At 42.1% G+C, this 16,366-nt stretch overlaps 1 protein-coding gene across 4 annotated transcripts in view; it reads right to left on the bottom strand.

The window, feature by feature from the left end:
• The window catches only part of vegfba (vascular endothelial growth factor Ba), a 28,651-nt gene that overhangs the window by 10,136 nt on the left and 2,149 nt on the right, over positions 1-16,366 (bottom strand). For 3 of the 4 annotated variants that reach the window (XM_031789765.1, XM_020471971.2, XM_020471972.2), the window contains exons 2-5: positions 4,425-4,581; positions 3,911-4,028; positions 3,344-3,388; positions 107-3,161 (exon numbers count right to left, since the gene is read on the bottom strand). In XM_031789765.1, coding sequence (XP_031645625.1) covers positions 107-184 — 78 coding nt within the window. In that variant the 5' untranslated portion in view covers positions 185-3,161; positions 3,344-3,388; positions 3,911-4,028; positions 4,425-4,581. Of the gene's footprint in view, positions 1-106; positions 3,162-3,343; positions 3,418-3,910; positions 4,029-4,424; positions 4,582-16,366 lie in introns of all 4 variants that reach the window. The other variant, XM_031789768.1, reaches the window with a different exon arrangement.

Genomic DNA, 16,366 nt, shown 5'->3' with positions numbered 1-16,366 from the left:
ACCACGTTTTGTTGCATAATACAGGCAAAGGAATAAAAAAATCTAAACTCCTGAGATTTCCATGCAAACAACTGTCTACCAGAGTGTAGTATGTCAGATAACTAACCTTAGCATGGGACGTGGGTATTCTGGAGAGCAAGAGGAACTGAAACATTCCTAGAATAACTTGAAGCATAATCCCCATTGTGCAGAACTCCAAAAAGCCTAATTTTCCGTAAATTAATTGATGATTTTCTTTTGTCTTTTCACTCCACTCAATCAATATTCAATCTGCAGTCCTTAGGTTCTATGTTATGGATTGACAGCCGGGGTGGCATTCCCTTTCCGTTTGTTAAGAACGTGAAATATATGAATGTATACATACAAGTAATTATGAATCCGTCTATGGCAAATGAGTAGGCTAACACTCAAATGAGTGGCTTGAGATTGTAACTTTCATCAATTCATCAACAATTGCACAATGTATTTGGCTACAATATAACAATTTATAATCGAATGCCATCAATCGGCCAAATCATTCTTTGCAATCAAGCGCACACATATGCATTTTGCATATTGACAAATAGCCTGCATATTGACAAATAGCCTAATTTAATAAATCTCAGTCGTTCACGTTCAATTCAATACAGTTTGGTTGCATCTATTTTACTGAGAGTTGTGTGAACTTTGAATGATGGCCCCCAATATTCCAAAGCCAGAGGTTCGGGTATGTAAACCGGTTACATTCGCCCATTGTTGGCCAGAAACCCATGAAACGGTCCGTGGTTGAGCGTCAGTAGTAGCGTGACTACAGGTCCATTTATAGTCCCGATAAGATATTTTGCGATATTGTATCCTTGTCTCTAAAAACGTTTAAAAAGGACAAAAAGCACTTATTTACGATCCAACACTAATGTCTTGAATCACAGAGGCTACGGTGCCGAACGCACATCTCATGACACTGCGCAGCCTATCCACAGCGGTGTCTCGGAGAAATAGCCTAGATGACGTTTCGTTGAAGACGCATGTGCCGCCGCGACTTATCCTTTTGTCCTCTTTGATAATAACATATAGAAGTTAATGGTGCCAGAGCAGTCCACAAAGAGAAGGGTCCTTGACAGCGTCTCTTGGTCTGCTATGATTGGTTGCTCATGTCCTTTGCCCTTCAGATCACAATTAAAAGGCGCACTCCACTCGACGCACTCCGAATTCCGCGTAACCTTTGCACTGCCAACTTTTTCAAAATGACATGGACGCACCCGCGCACTGGACACAGGTGAACGTCGCCCTTCAATTCGTCATTCAGCAGGTCAATCAATAATTTACCACTCCACTTTCTCAGCCACATAATACATTTTATAATAACGATACAATAAAGGGGGTCATTTTATTGCACTATGATCTCTTTATATCATTCACCCATATCCACATCCAAGCTCTCACAGACAGACACATAAAACACACAGACCACTAACTGACCCCCAGTGAATTGATATTAATCATTTATTTGGTAGGAATAATACATTTGCACAACTAATTTAGGTCACAGTCAGAGGCTTACAAAACCTTGATCAGCAGTACTAGGTCACAGTCAGAGGCTTACAAAACCTTGATCAGCAGCACAGACCGTACAGTGAACCCTGTCTCCCATCAGTTTGTCTTTACGTCGACAGAAGAGTCTCTGTCAGTTTGGTGTGTTTTGGTTATGAGGGGGCACTTGTGCACTACATAGGGGATGTCGGTATGCGGGGACCTGTTATCTCCTGTGGTTTCAGCTAAGGGCTTGAGAAACAACACAAGGCCATAGAGTCATTAACACACACTGCACCACTCGCTCACTCCCAAACCTGACAGGACATGCGAGCGTGGAATCAGGTGAGAAACAAACTCAAAATGAAACATTGGAGGTTGTTGGTTGAGGTCAGAGGAACAGTGTTTACTAAGTTCTTCATCATTGCATGACTCCACGACACCGTGAAGAGTTAAGGCTGTCATTAAACATCACTGAAACACAATCTGTGACTTATGGTAAGTGTCGGTTGGCCGTCACAACAGCAATAAATGAAATACATTTCTAATCTCAATAAATCTGCCTGCGTGGCACTTCAGTACTTTCCATAGTATAATTACCATTCCTAAAATGAAATCTTCAACATCAGAGAAGTGCACAATTAAATACCATTTTAAAAAGTCCTAATGTGACTTAATTTTCAAAATGTCTTTTGATTCCATGTCCTTTCAATGGGAAAGTATATAGTATATCTAGGGACAGTTGTTCCTCATCACAAACCAGGAAAAGCAGAAGGCCCTAAATATTGCATGTAGGTAACATTGTCAGGAAAAACTCCTGTCCCGAACAGTATATTTTTATGACTGTATTTGGGTCCACCATGGGCCCAGTAGCAGAGTCAAAAGATCCATGATATCATTGACACAGAGAGCAATGACTGAATCCCAGTGGTTCAAGGGCAGCTGTGCAGAGCACCCCCTTTCTGTCATTAAGGGATTCTACCTTTGATTAAAGTCTTTACAGTACGCAGTCATAGACTTACATTACGGAACACTGAAGTTTACAATATCTGGAATGCCCCATCTCCAGTGGGCAAATTCACACAGTCTTGTTGAGACTGCCTCTGAACGGCTGTGGGGGAAAACATCATGTCACGGGTATGCAAACCAATTAGCAACTGGCTAACAGGAGTCTTGGTTCCATCCAATAGCGGAAGAGATGTGCTGCTAATGACCTACTGCTGTTAGTCTTGTGATACCAGACCAAACCTCCACAACGTATTCTCCTCCTGGAGAAACCTAGAATGGCTGTGGGGCGAGGCTTTACTGTGACAAAGAAAAGTGCCCCATTACTGTTTCCGTTTCACCCAGGTATTACACACTTGTTTTTTAACTCCTTGGCTTAATATCCAAGGTCCAAGCAAACGAGAGCTGTGCACATCATCAACGTCTGCCACAAACCACTGAAAAAGTTAACTACTCCTAACTCAATCAACCGTTCACTCCCCTTCCTGAATGACTCCATTCCTCTTCCGAGGTGTTCGGCCAAATCAATCCCCCTTGATTTACGATGTGCTCGTATTCTACTAAACTCCTACTTGTTGCAAGTGATTTTGTGTTTCTCCTGAGAATTCTGTCTGAGAATCTCTGTCTGCTTCTTAAACCTGTTCGCTCTGTGAATCAAAATGAAGAAATAAATAAATCAGTTCCAGCCTCAGGTATTTCACACCACCAAATCATATGAATACATATTCCATGCAATGTAGATTATTACTACTAACCTAACTCGAACCGTGTAATAAAACATGTAATAAGTTATAATACATGCAATATGTTGATAACTTCTTTCACACACCTTGCCCTCATTGTAGATCTGCTTGATGACCTGTTCTTCTCATGTCTGTGTGACCGGAAGAGAGAGAGAGACACCTGTCAGACATCACAGACATACGGACAGCACACAGAGGAATATCGTTGGCAGTTGAAATGGCATTTTGATTATTATTCATGTTTTATTATTCTGTACTAGTACAAATGTAAGTCATATACCAGGAAAAGTTGAATCTCTACAATCAACAAAAGTGCTGCCAAGTCAACGTGCAAAAACACAGATTACCAGATCTATGACAGCATAACCTGGGTCTGAGCCAGGGGCACCTGTGCCTACAGACAGACAGTTATCTGAGTTTACAGGCTATTTAGTCTAGACTATGGATGAGTAACAAAATAGTAATAGGCAATTGTGACATTTTGGCACAGATGTTTGTCATAATTCAGAAATGCTTTAGGTTTAGGAGTGACAGATTACGTTCCTAGAACGTGACAAAATCACTGCATTTCTTATTTAACTATGAGAGTGTACATCCATACAGAAACAATGTCCAATCATCAATTTCATTCTGATCTTTCCCCATGATGTTACCTGAAGAGAAGCTCAGTCACATGATGAGCATACAGTAGCTAATTATTCTAAAGTTCATCTTCCTCCCCCACTCCTCAGGTTGACAGGGTTTGAACTGATCCTAGTAGCGCATACTCTCCTGAGAGAGAGAGAGACAGAGCCAGAGAGAGGGAGGGAGGGAGAGCCAGAGAGAGGGAGACAGAGAGAGGGAGAGATACAGAGAGGGAGACAGAGAGAGGGGGAGACAGAGAGACAGAGGGAGAGAGGGGGAGACAGAGAGAGAGAGGGGGAGATAGAGAGAGAGGGGGGGAGACAGAGAGAGAGAGGGGGAGACAGAGAGAGAGAGGGGGAGACAGAGAGAGAGAGGGGGAGACAGAGAGAGAGAGGGGGAGACAGAGAGAGAGGGGGGGAGACAGAGAGAGAAGAGAGGGGGAGACAGAGAGAGAGAGGGACAGAGAAATAAATAAAAGGTAAATAAAACTATTTTTAAAAGTGTGTATGAACTCTGAAGGGCTGTGTGTGTGTGGTTACATACCTGGGGTTGTGTGGAGGTGGGTCTGAAGGCCTGTCCCCCGGGAAAAGGGTGCTGTAGCCGCAGGTCGTACTCTCTCCGGGACACCTCCTTACTCAGCACCCTGTAGGCCTCGTTCAGCTCCACAAACTGGCCATGCAGCCCCGGGTTAGACAGGGCACTGTCAGGGTGCATTTGGTAGAGAGACAAGAAGCAGTGAGGATTACTGATGAAAAAAAACAATAGACACCAGCACACTGTTGACTGCTCCCGCTGTTTCAGTCAGTGCTAGATGGATGTGTGCACACTACTTTCGAGCAGTCAGGATAAGGATTAGGACAAATCAGGGTTACTACAGTACCTGCACACAGACAGCACAGGAGGCTGCTGAGGGGAGGACGGCTGATAAGACTGGCCGGAACGGAGCAAATGGAATGGCATCAAACACCTGGAAACCATGTGTTTGATGTATTTAATACCATTCCACTAACTCCGCTCCAGTCATTACCACAAGCCCGTTCTCCCAAATGAAGGTGTCACCAACCTCCTGTGACAGACAGACACCTACTGTACTACTGTGTAGCTTCAAACTCGAGAAAACTCATGTACGACTAGAGGTCGACCGATTATGATCTTTCAACACCGAACCGATTATTGGAGGACCAAAAAAAGCCGATACCAATTAAAATCGGCCGATTTTTATGTATATATTTGTAATAATGACAATTACAACAATACTGAATGAACAATGAACACTTATTTGAACTTAATATAATACATAAATTAAATCTATTTAGTCTCAAATAAATAATTAAACATGTTCCGTTTGGTTTAAATAACGCAAAAACACAATGTTGGAGAAGAAAGTAAAAGTGCAATATGTGCCATGTAAATAAGCTAACATTTAAGTTCCTCGCTCAGAACATGAGAACATATGAAAGATGGGGGTTCCTTTTAACATGAGTCTTCAATATTCCCAGTTAAGACGTTTTAGGTTGTACTTATTATAGGAATTATGACCCGTCGGCTATTTCTCTCTATACCATTTGTATTTCATTTACCTTTGACTATTGGATGTTCTTATAGGCACTTTAGTATTGCCAGCCTAATCTCTGAAGTTGATATGCTTGAAGTCATAAACAAGGCTGTGCTTCAAGCATTGCAAAGAGCTGCTGGCAAACGCAGTAAAGTTCTGTTTGAATTAATGCTTACGAGCCTGCTTCTGCCTACCACCGCTCAGTCAGACTGCTCTATCAAATATCAACTCATAGACTTAATTATAATATAATAAACACACAGAAATACGAGCCTATGGTCATTAATATTGTCAAATCCGGAAACTATCATTTCGAAAAAACAAAACATTTATTCTTTCAGTGAATAAACATTTATCTTACAAAGGAGTTGTTTAATCTAGCTACTTAACTAGTTATCTGTACATGGAATTGCATATTTGGTTTATTTGACCATTTCTTTCTCTAATCTTTACAGGAAAATGCCACTAATGTAGAAGGAAAAGCTGTGTACATTTGCAAATACTGTGCCAAATCATATGTGAAGAATGCAACAAAGATGCAGAATCATCTGGCCAAGTGCATAAAGTTCCCTCAGCGCTGACAACAAGCAACCTCTTACAAAAGTCCCTCTACTTCTAATCGAGGTGAAAATTATGAATCAGACACCTTATCGATAGCAACAGCTCATGGTCCTCCTGGAATCAAAAGGTTTTTTTACTCAATGGAGGAACGTAGTCAGAGAAATGCTGATGCATGTGTCATGATATGACCCTTTTTGGGTGTAGATCGTGGCTCCCCCAAACTCTCTCGATTACTCTCTCTCGCTGAAACCAGGTTTAGTACCTCAGGTCATAAACACCGGATAGAAACTACCATGCAGTATTCAGAGAGAGAGAGAGAGAGAGAGAGAACAAAGAACTTCACTTGGCCAAACTCCTAAATCCCCAAAATGTGAGAATTAAACATTCTTTCTATTTTTGAGAATGTGGGATCCGTAGACACTTAAGGGACATTTATGTTGAGTGTGTTTCATTTGGTGATCTCATGAAGGACAAGAAACACACATAATGGTATCTCTTAAAGTGTGAATTTCCAAGCTGTAAGATTTACATCTAAATATTGCGAAACGTATGTGATTAAACATGGAACTATTTGTGAAAATATGTAATGTTATGTTAACCTTCTAAATGAGAGTATGGGTTTTTCATATCAATATTAACTAGCCAGTGGCCCTGCCCACGTGAGCAGAGACATTACGCCGGCATCATGGAACCGCCCTTTTCTACTGAAACGTATAAAACCCACTCTTGGTGAAATTCACACCAAACCACACAAACCCAGGTGTAAGTTAAGGTTGCAAATGGTTGAAATTCTAAGACCAAAACATGCCAGGGGACGCTGGTGTGTGAAGTGGTTTAAACTACAACTCTACCAAAGGACAAGACTATACCACGTGGAGCATTGGCTACACGGCTGGAAATGGTTAAACTTGAGACTATCGATCCCTACAGAATAAGAGCAAATCTTAGACGTATAATTACTAATCTGACACTAAAAATTACGTAAACCTAGGACGAGAATAGACTACCGCCGAAGCACCTATTCTATAAGAACTTTTCTGAATGGTACTTTGAAGTATCCATTCTAACCAGGAAAGACTGTGACTTCAATGAAATTTAACCAGAGACTCTGATGAACCCTACAGCACGATCAAGTATTCCAACAGGAAGACAATAACAACATACGGGCGTAAATATATATACCCATTACATTTATTCTCGAATGAGTGGCCGTTCATGTGCAAAGGATTAGCATTTCAATTAATATAATTATAGACTGTGTGTAGTGAATCCATTTTGTCTTTCCCGCTCTTTCTCAGTCCACACCCCCTTCCCTTTGTCTACCAAGCCGTCATATTGGCTTAGCCCACTAGGGACTTTTCCATCATGGTTAGTAACCAATACCTACTATTTGTTTTTATGTATTTCTGTGATTATTTAGTTAGTTAGTAAATAAATAATCAAGCAAATTTGTATATTGGTGATTCATAATTTATGCTAGGGTTTGTGGAGATAATCAATTATTTTTACGACATTCAGATGAGACTGATAGAAGGTAAAGAATAATTCATGATTGACCGCTATTGATATAAAAGATCTTCAGATCTTTAAGAGTGGATTCGGAAGATAGCCGCTCTATATAATCTAATGCTTCCGTGGTGCCCCGGATTCCTAATGAGTTAGTTATTGCCTGATTAATTTTATAAAATATTTCAAAGTTAGGTAATCGATTTGAAAATAGCATGTTATTTAATTTAATCACTGTAAAGACACGACAAATGTCTTGCTCGAGCTGTGTACGCAACTGGTTCACCTAGAAATGACGTAAACCTAGGACGAGAACAGACTACCGCCGAAGCATCTATTCTATGAGAACATTTCTGAATGGTACTTTGAAGTATCCATTCAAACCACTCTGTCTATATGCTATGTCTTGCTTGTCCTATGTTGCTCTGCGTGTGCTCACTGCTCAATGATTGTCTATATTGTAATTATTTTTAATAACCTGCCCAGGGACTGTGGTTGAAAATTAGCCAGCTGGCTAAAACCGTCACTTTTAGTGAAACGTTGATTAATGTGCACTGTCCCTGTAAAAATAAAATAAACTCAAACTCAAACCTCTGCTGTGATGCTCACAGGCATTGTGTATTGGAAGAGATTTCTGAATGTTCTTCGCCCAGCATACACCCCTCCAACCAGACATGCTTTATCTACTCATTTGCTGGATACAGAGTTCAACAGAGTTCAAGGGGTCAAGAAAATCATAGAGAAAGCAGACTGTATTGCAATCATCTCTGATGGGTGGTCGAATGTTCGTGGGCAAGGAATAGTTAACTACATCATCTCCACCCCTCAACCAGTATTCTACAAGAGCACAGACAAGGGACAACAGACACACCGGTCTCTACATTGCAGATGAGCTGAAGGCAGTCATCAATGCCCTTGGACCACAGAAGGTATTTGCACAGGTGACAGACAATGTTGTGAAAATGAAGACTGCTTGGTCTAAAGTGGAGGAGTCCTACCCTCACATCACACCTATTGGCTGTGCTACTCATGTATTGAATCTGCTCCTCAAGGACACCATGGCACTGAAAACAATGGATACACTCTACAAGAGAGCCATGGAAAGGGTTAGGTATGTGAAGGGTCATCAAGTTATAGCAGCAATCTACCTCACCAAGCAAAGTGAGAAGAATAAGAGCACCACATTGAAGCTAACCAGTAACACCCATTGGGGTGGCGTTGTCATCATGTTTGACAGTCTCCTGGAGGGGAAGGAGTCTCTCCAAGGAATGGCCATATCACAGTCTGCCGATATGGACAGCCCCATCAAGAGGATCCTCCCGGATTATGTATTTTGGGAGAGAGTGGTAAGCAGCCTGAAACTCCTAAAATCTATAGCAGTAGGCAATGCACGGACTGAGGGAGACAATGCCATCCTGTCTGATGTTCAGACTCTGCTTGCAGATGTAAGAGAAGAAATCTGTACGGCCCTGCCCACTTCACTGTTGCTCCAAGCAGAGGAAACTGCAGTTCTGAAATACATCAAAAAGCGTGAAGACTTCTGCCTGAAGCCCAAACACGCCGCAGCGTACATGTTGGACCCCAAGTATGCTGGTAAGAGCATCCTGTCTGGTGCAGAGATCAACAAGGCCTATGGTGTCATCACTTCCGTGTCTCTACACTTCCGTGTCTCTACACTTCCAAGCAAGGGCTTTGGGATGGAGATGCAATATGGCAGTCGTGCCAACATATCTCATCCGCCACCTGGTGGAAGGCACTTTGTGGATCTGAGGCTCTTTCCCCTGTTGCCTTCATCATCCTCCAAATCCCACCAACATTAGTCACATCAGACCACAACTGGTCCTTGTTCGGGAACGGGAACACACACGGGCACACACACACGGGCACACCAGGCTGAAAAACTGGTGGCCATCTGGGCAAAATGTAGGCTTTTTGAGCCTGACAGCGAGCCATCCTCAACAAGGTTGAAAAGTGACAGTGAAGATGAGGCCTCAGAGTCTGATGTTCAAGAGGTGGACATTAAGGGGGTTCAGGGAGAAGACAAGGAAGCCTGAGAGGAAGACAACCATAGCTTTAGTTTCTAGACTATCATTTTACAGATGTATGTTTAAAAGGTTTTTGGGAGATGCGATGGATCATTGAGGATCATTCAGTATTCCCATTCTTTTGTTGTTCAGTGAAATCATCCCATGTGAAGAGTCAACTCATTTAATTAAAGTTCAATTCTTAACAAATGTTTTATATATTTTTTCTATTGGAATGATTTAATCATTTGCAATTATATTTACTTAAGGTAAAAGGTTTGTTTGTCTCCATATGGGGCGGCAGGGTAGCCTAGTGGTTAGAGTGTTGGACTAGTAACCGGAAGGTTGCAAGTTCAAACCCCCGAGCTGACAAGGTACAAATCTGTCGTTCTGCCCCTGAACAGGCAGTTAACCCACTGTTCCTAGGCCGTCATTGAAAATAAGAATTTGTTCTTAACTGACTTGCCTGGTTAAATAAAGGTAAAATAAAAAAAATAAAAATATGATATGGTAAATATATCCAACAGAAAAAATATCTACATTTCAAATGGTATTAATTTTCATTTGCATATACAGTGCCTTGCGAAAGTATTCGGCGAATACTTTCGCAAGGCACTGTATTCCTGTTAATTCCCACGGAAAGTTTCCACCTCGGACTATTCCCCAAAATGTGCAACCCTACTGGGGGTGCTTTGCTGGTGACACGGAGGGTGATTTATTTAGAATTCAAGGCACACTTAACCAGTATGGCTTCCACAGCATTCTGCAGCGATACGCCATCCCATCTGGTTTGCGCTTAGTGGGACTGTCATTTGTTTTTCAACAGGACAAAGACCCAACAGACCTCCAGGCTGTGTAAGGGCTATTTGACCAAGAAGGAGAGTGATGGAGTGCTGCATCAGATGACCTGGCCTCCATAATCACCCAACCTCAATCCAATTGAGATGGTTTGGGATGAGTTGGACCTCAGAGTGAAGGAAAAGCAGCAAACAAGTGTTCAGCATATGTGGGAACTCCTTCAAGACTGTTGGAAAAGCATCGCAGGTGAAGCTGGTTGAGAGAATGCCAAGAGTGTGCAAAGCTGTTATCAAGGCAAAGGGTGTCTACTTTGAAGAATCTGAAATATATTTTCTTTAACACTTTTTTGGCTACTACATGATTCCATATGTGTTATTTCATCGTTTTGATGTCTTCACTATTAATGTACAATGTAGAAAATAGTCAACATAAAGATAAACCCTTAATTGAGTAGGTGTGTACAAACTTTTGACTGGTGCTGTATATTAACAGTTGAAGTCAGAAGTCACAAATCAAATCAAATCAAATTTATTTATATAGCCCTTCGTACATCAGCTGATATCTCAAAGTGCTGTACAGAAACCCAGCCTAAAACCCCAAACAGCAAGCAATGCAGGTGTAGAAGCACGGTGGCTAGGAAAAACTCCCTAGAAAGGCCAATACCTAGGAAGAAACCTAGAGAGGAACCAGGCTATGTGGGGTGGCCAGTCCTCTTCTGGCTGTGCCGGGTGGAGATTATAACAGAACATGGCCAAGATGTTCAAATGTTCATAAATGACCAGCATGGTCGAATAATAATAAGGCAGAACAGTTGAAACTGGAGCAGCAGCACAGTCAGGTGGAAGTTGAAACTGGAGCAGCAGCATGGCCAGGTGGACTGGGGACAGCAAGGAGTCATCATGTCAGGTAGTCCTGGGGCATGGTCCTAGGGCTCAGGTCCTCCGAGAGAGAGAAAGAAAGAGAGAAGGAGAGAATTAGAGAACGCACACTTAGATTCACACAGGACACCGAATAGGACAGGAGAAGTACTCCACATATAACAAACTGACCCCAGCCCCCCGACACATAAACTACTGCAGCATAAATACTGGAGGCTGAGACAGGAGGGGTCAGGAGACACTGTGGCCCCATCCGAGGATACCCCCGGACAGGGCCAAACAGGAAGGATATAACCCCACCCACTTTGCCAAAGCACAGCCCCCACACCACTAGAGGGATATCTTCAACCACCAACTTACCATCCTGAGACAAGGCTGAGTATAGCCCACAAAGATCTCCGCCACGGCACAACCCAAGGGGGGGGCGCCAACCCAGACAGGATGACCACAACAGTGAATCAACCCACTCAGGTGACGCACCCCCTCCGGGGACGGCGTGAGAGAGCCCCAGCAAGCCAGTGACTCAGCCCCTGTAATAGGGTTAGAGGCAGAGAATCCCAGTGGAAAGAGGGGAACCGGCCAGGCAGAGACAGCAAGGGCGGTTCGTTGCTCCAGAGCCTTTCCGTTCACCTTCCCACTCCTGGGCCAGACTACACTCAATCATATGACCCACTGAAGAGATGAGTCTTCAGTAAAGACTTAAAGGTTGAGACCGAGTTTGCGTCTCTGACATGGGTAGGCAGACCGTTCCATAAAAATGGAGCTCTATAGGAGAAAGCCCTGCCTCCAGCTGTTTGCTTAGAAATTCTAGGGACAATTAGGAGGCCTGCGTCTTGTGACCGTAGCGTACGTGTAGGTATGTACGGCAGGACCAAATCAGAGAGATAGGTAGGAGCAAGCCCATGTAATGCTTTGTAGGTTAGCAGTAAAACCTTGAAATCAGCCCTTGCTTTGACAGGAAGCCAGTGTAGAGAGGCTAGCACTGGAGTAATATGATCAAATTTTTTGGTTCTAGTCAGGATTCTAGCAGCCGTATTTAGCACTAACTGAAGTTTATTTAGTGCTTTATCCGGGTCACAAACAATAGTACGCAAGTATAAACACCATGGGACCACGCAGCCGTCATACCGCTCAGGAAGGAGACGCATTCTGTCTCCTAGAGATGAACGTACTTTGGTGCGAAAAGTTCAAATCAATCCCAGAACAAGAGCTAAGGACCTTGTGAAGATGCTGGAGGAAACAGGTACAAAAGTATCTATATCCACAGGAAAACAAGTTCTATATCGACATAACCTGAAAGGCCGCTCAGCAAAGAAGAAGCCACTTCTCCAAACCCCGCCATAAAAAAGCCAGACTACGGTTTGCAACTGCACATGGGGACAAAAATCGTACTTTTTGGAGAAATGTCCTCTGGTCTGATGAAACAAAAATATAACTTTTTGGCCATAATGACCATTGTTATGTTTGGAGGAAAAAGGGGGAAGCTTGCAAGCCGAAGAATACCATCCCAACCATGAAGCACGGGGGTGGCAGAATCATGTTGTGGAGGTGCTTTGCTGCAGGAGGTTCTAGTGCACTTCACAAAATAGATGGCATCATGAGAAAAAAATGACCTGGCTATATTGAAGCAACATCTCAAGACATCAATCAGGAACTTAAAGTTTGGTCGCAAATGGGTCATCCAAATGGACAATGACCCCAAGCATACTTCCAAAGTTGTGGCAAAATGGCTTAAGGACAACAAAGTCAAGGTATTGGAGTGGCCATCACAAAGCTCTAACCTCAATCTTATAGAAAATCTGTGGGCAGAACTGAAAAAGCATGTGCGGGCAAGGAGGCCTACAAACCTGACTCCGTTACACCAGCTCTGTCAGGAGGAATGGGCCAAAATCTCACCCAACTTATTGTGGGAAGCTTGTGGAAGGCTACCCGAAACGTTTGACTCAACTTAAAGAATTTAAAGGCAATGCTACCAAATACTAATTTAGTGTATGTAAACTTCTGACTCACTGGGAATGAGATTAAAGAAATAAAAGCTGAAATAAATCATTCTCTCTAGTATTATGCTGACATTTCATATTCTTAAAATAAAGTAGTGATGCTAACTGACCTAAGATGGAATTTTTACTCGCATTAAATGTCAGGAATTGTGGAAAAACTGAGTTTAAATGTATTTGGCTGTAGGTGTATGTAAACTTCCAACTTCAACTGCATATATTTATTTTTGCATGTTAATTTGGCCTTAATACGTGTCACATTTCAGTTTGCAAACAAGGTAAAAATAAATGTTTATAAATCACTGAGTTAATAAAGCCGCAAACAAACATGGTCGCTCTTTTGCTTTCTTAAGGCAGCTCGAACATGTAGGTGTTCCAGCCTAGCTCAGTGCTTTCTGTGGTGGTGGGACAGCCCGCGGAAAACACGGAGCGTAGGGGTTGGTAATGTTTTTTAGTTGCGCTGTGATTGGCTCAGTGTTCTGTCACTCATGGGGACACCATGTCACTGCAAAATCTACGGCGAGAGCTCGAAAATTCAAGCCCCTTGGGTGCTTCCATAGAGTTACGTTAGAATTGCCCATCCAAGAAGGCTCAAGGTCATTGGCCACAGATTAAATGACATAAAATCATATTATATCTACCGTAGCTTTGATTGGACTGATCAAACTTAGCTAGCAAGCTAGCAGTCATTATCATGAATCAAATTGACAATCTACTGGCAAATCACTTTCAAACCTTGTCAACCGGAAGGTTGCAAGTTCAAACCCCCGAGCTGACATGGTACAAATCTGTCGTTCTGCCCCTGAACAGGCAGTTAACCCACTGTTCCTAGGCTGTCATTGAAAATAAGAATTTGTTCTTAACTGACTTGCCTAGTTAAATAAAAGGTCAAAAAATAATAATAATAATAATAATAAAATATGAAGATAAAACACAATACAGATACAAATGTATCGGTGTTCATAAATATTACACAAGTTGGAAATTGCAAATACAACAATGAGTGGTTTGGAAGGAATCAGTGGCTAACTGCAAGCATTGCAAAGCAATCACTAGGCTGCTATTCAGTGGAGTGGGTGTGTGGTCCAAGTCTGGGCTTAAGGGTCTCTTTTCCAAGCTTAAAATAATAAACATTCAACACCGGTCATAATGTCAATCCAGCATGACTTCTGCCGTGTTCAAAACAACTGGAAACTCGAAAATCTCAGACTTCACTGAACTCAAGACAACTGTGAACTTAAATGGTCATCCAACTCAGAATTCCAAGTCAGAAACTCTGACCTCTTTTTAGAGCTCCGACCTGAAGATTCCTGATTCCTGATTCAACCTTGTTTTTTTCAGTTCCCAGTTGTCTTGAAAGCGCCATAAATCCAGAGAATGCCAGACTTTGATGCAAAAATTTGCCCTTAAGGACCGCCGTGCCACCTTCCTGTTCAAGTGAGCACAGCACAACAAGGTGAGTCCAAAAAAGTATTGTATGCTGCTGCATAAATTATGTAATATGCCAGGGAGATATGTATACTGTAGCTAAGAAAGTAATACTAAGTGTATGGTGTGAAGTAAGCGGTTAGTAGCCTTACCCTAATCATTTGGTCCCTTTTTCCCTCCTTTTTCCCTCCCTCCTCCTTAGCCTACTGTTCTGACTTGGTGGTGCACATGTAGCCTGTAGCCTGTTTTAGAGAAATGTCATCATTGAATATTGTAAGAGCTTTTATTGTCTGCTTATATGCCCCCATTATTTATCCTACAGTTCTGACTTGGTGTACAGGGAGAATACTGTAAGAACGGCACATGTTCTGAATTCTGTTGCTGTACATTTCAAAAGTGCTGAACCAATAGTTATATTGACTACGTCTGTCCTAGCTCGCTCATTAATGTCTTAATCAAAATTACGGATTGCCTCTTATCCGCTCGTCGTCCCTTATGCCATAATTTGTACATCTTAACTGTCAGTATAAACCACATTTGTTCAAGCAAGTCAGCCATATCATCAGTTTTTTGTAAAGGCAGTAAATCATTTAAAAGGCTGAATTAACCGTTGGCGCTGCCAGACAAGGCTCCGCTGATAACCTGGTGTAGCCGTGGTAAGGATTCACTCCATGGTGCTGAAAATAAATATCTGCTGTTGGGACAGCTTTATGTAGGCCCTAACAGTTTGTGGGCACTGTTTGTCACTGTTATAGTGCAATTAATATATTGTTTAGTGTTATGTCCTGTAGTGCCTTTGCTGGCATGCATCGAAGAAAAAATGTGCCGTTTTCCCCACCAAGACTTACATGCTAAAATTGCCACTGCTCATATATATACTGGTAAACATACTGTACAGCCCTGTTAACATAGAGATCATCACAACACCAAAATATAATATACATGAACACCGTGGGAATGCCATGTTGGAAGAAGGTAGAAAAATACTGTGCAAGAGTGCACTCGTGTGGTTGGACAGAGATGCTGCAATATAAACCATCATGCAGCAAACCCTAAATCTGTGCTGCTTGAACTGTGCCTTTCCTACATTTACTAAGTATATAAAGCTTTTAAATGGCAGACTAGGAGATTGTCGTACCTTTTTTGATTTGTCCAAAAATTCATTCTTTATTTGCTCCAGTGAGGCATCAGGTTTTACACCAAGAAGGTTGTAATAATTTACTGCCACTAATTAAACAGAATGACCACACAGTGTTGGGATCACAGGCCTGGACTGGCAAGCTTTTAACAACTGAGGAATCATTGTGTAAGACAAATCAGAAAGGCTAAATCAGATTATTATGTAACCGCTTATTCAGATTGTAATAGGAACCTGGCAAAATTCTGGAAAACTGTCAAATCTCTTAAGGGTTCTACTTCCTCCTCTCTGCCACAACAAATTAATTCAAACACTGGCCTCATTACGGGGAAGAAATTACATCATTGATGCATTTTATCACCATTTTATTTCAGTGGGCTATCTCTTTGAAAGAACTTCTAAGCCTATTCACAATGATATTGGGCTGGATGCTGATAGTGTAAACTTTCTGCATGATCACAGAAATTATAGTTGGTACAGCTTTTCTTTTAGGCAATTTCAGAAAAAGGAGACCTGGATGCTTTGTGGGCAATAGAGAGATAAGAGATACACAGAGGCTAACCAATTGAATCCAGGTCTGCCTATCATTGTTGGCTCAAT

Source organism: Oncorhynchus kisutch, linkage group LG15 (genome assembly GCF_002021735.2).
Source record: "Oncorhynchus kisutch isolate 150728-3 linkage group LG15, Okis_V2, whole genome shotgun sequence".
In the NCBI taxonomy this organism is placed as follows: domain Eukaryota; kingdom Metazoa; phylum Chordata; class Actinopteri; order Salmoniformes; family Salmonidae; genus Oncorhynchus; species Oncorhynchus kisutch.
The sequence above is the reverse complement of the archived record's forward strand: the minus strand, read 5'-3'. Positions and strand labels throughout refer to the sequence as shown.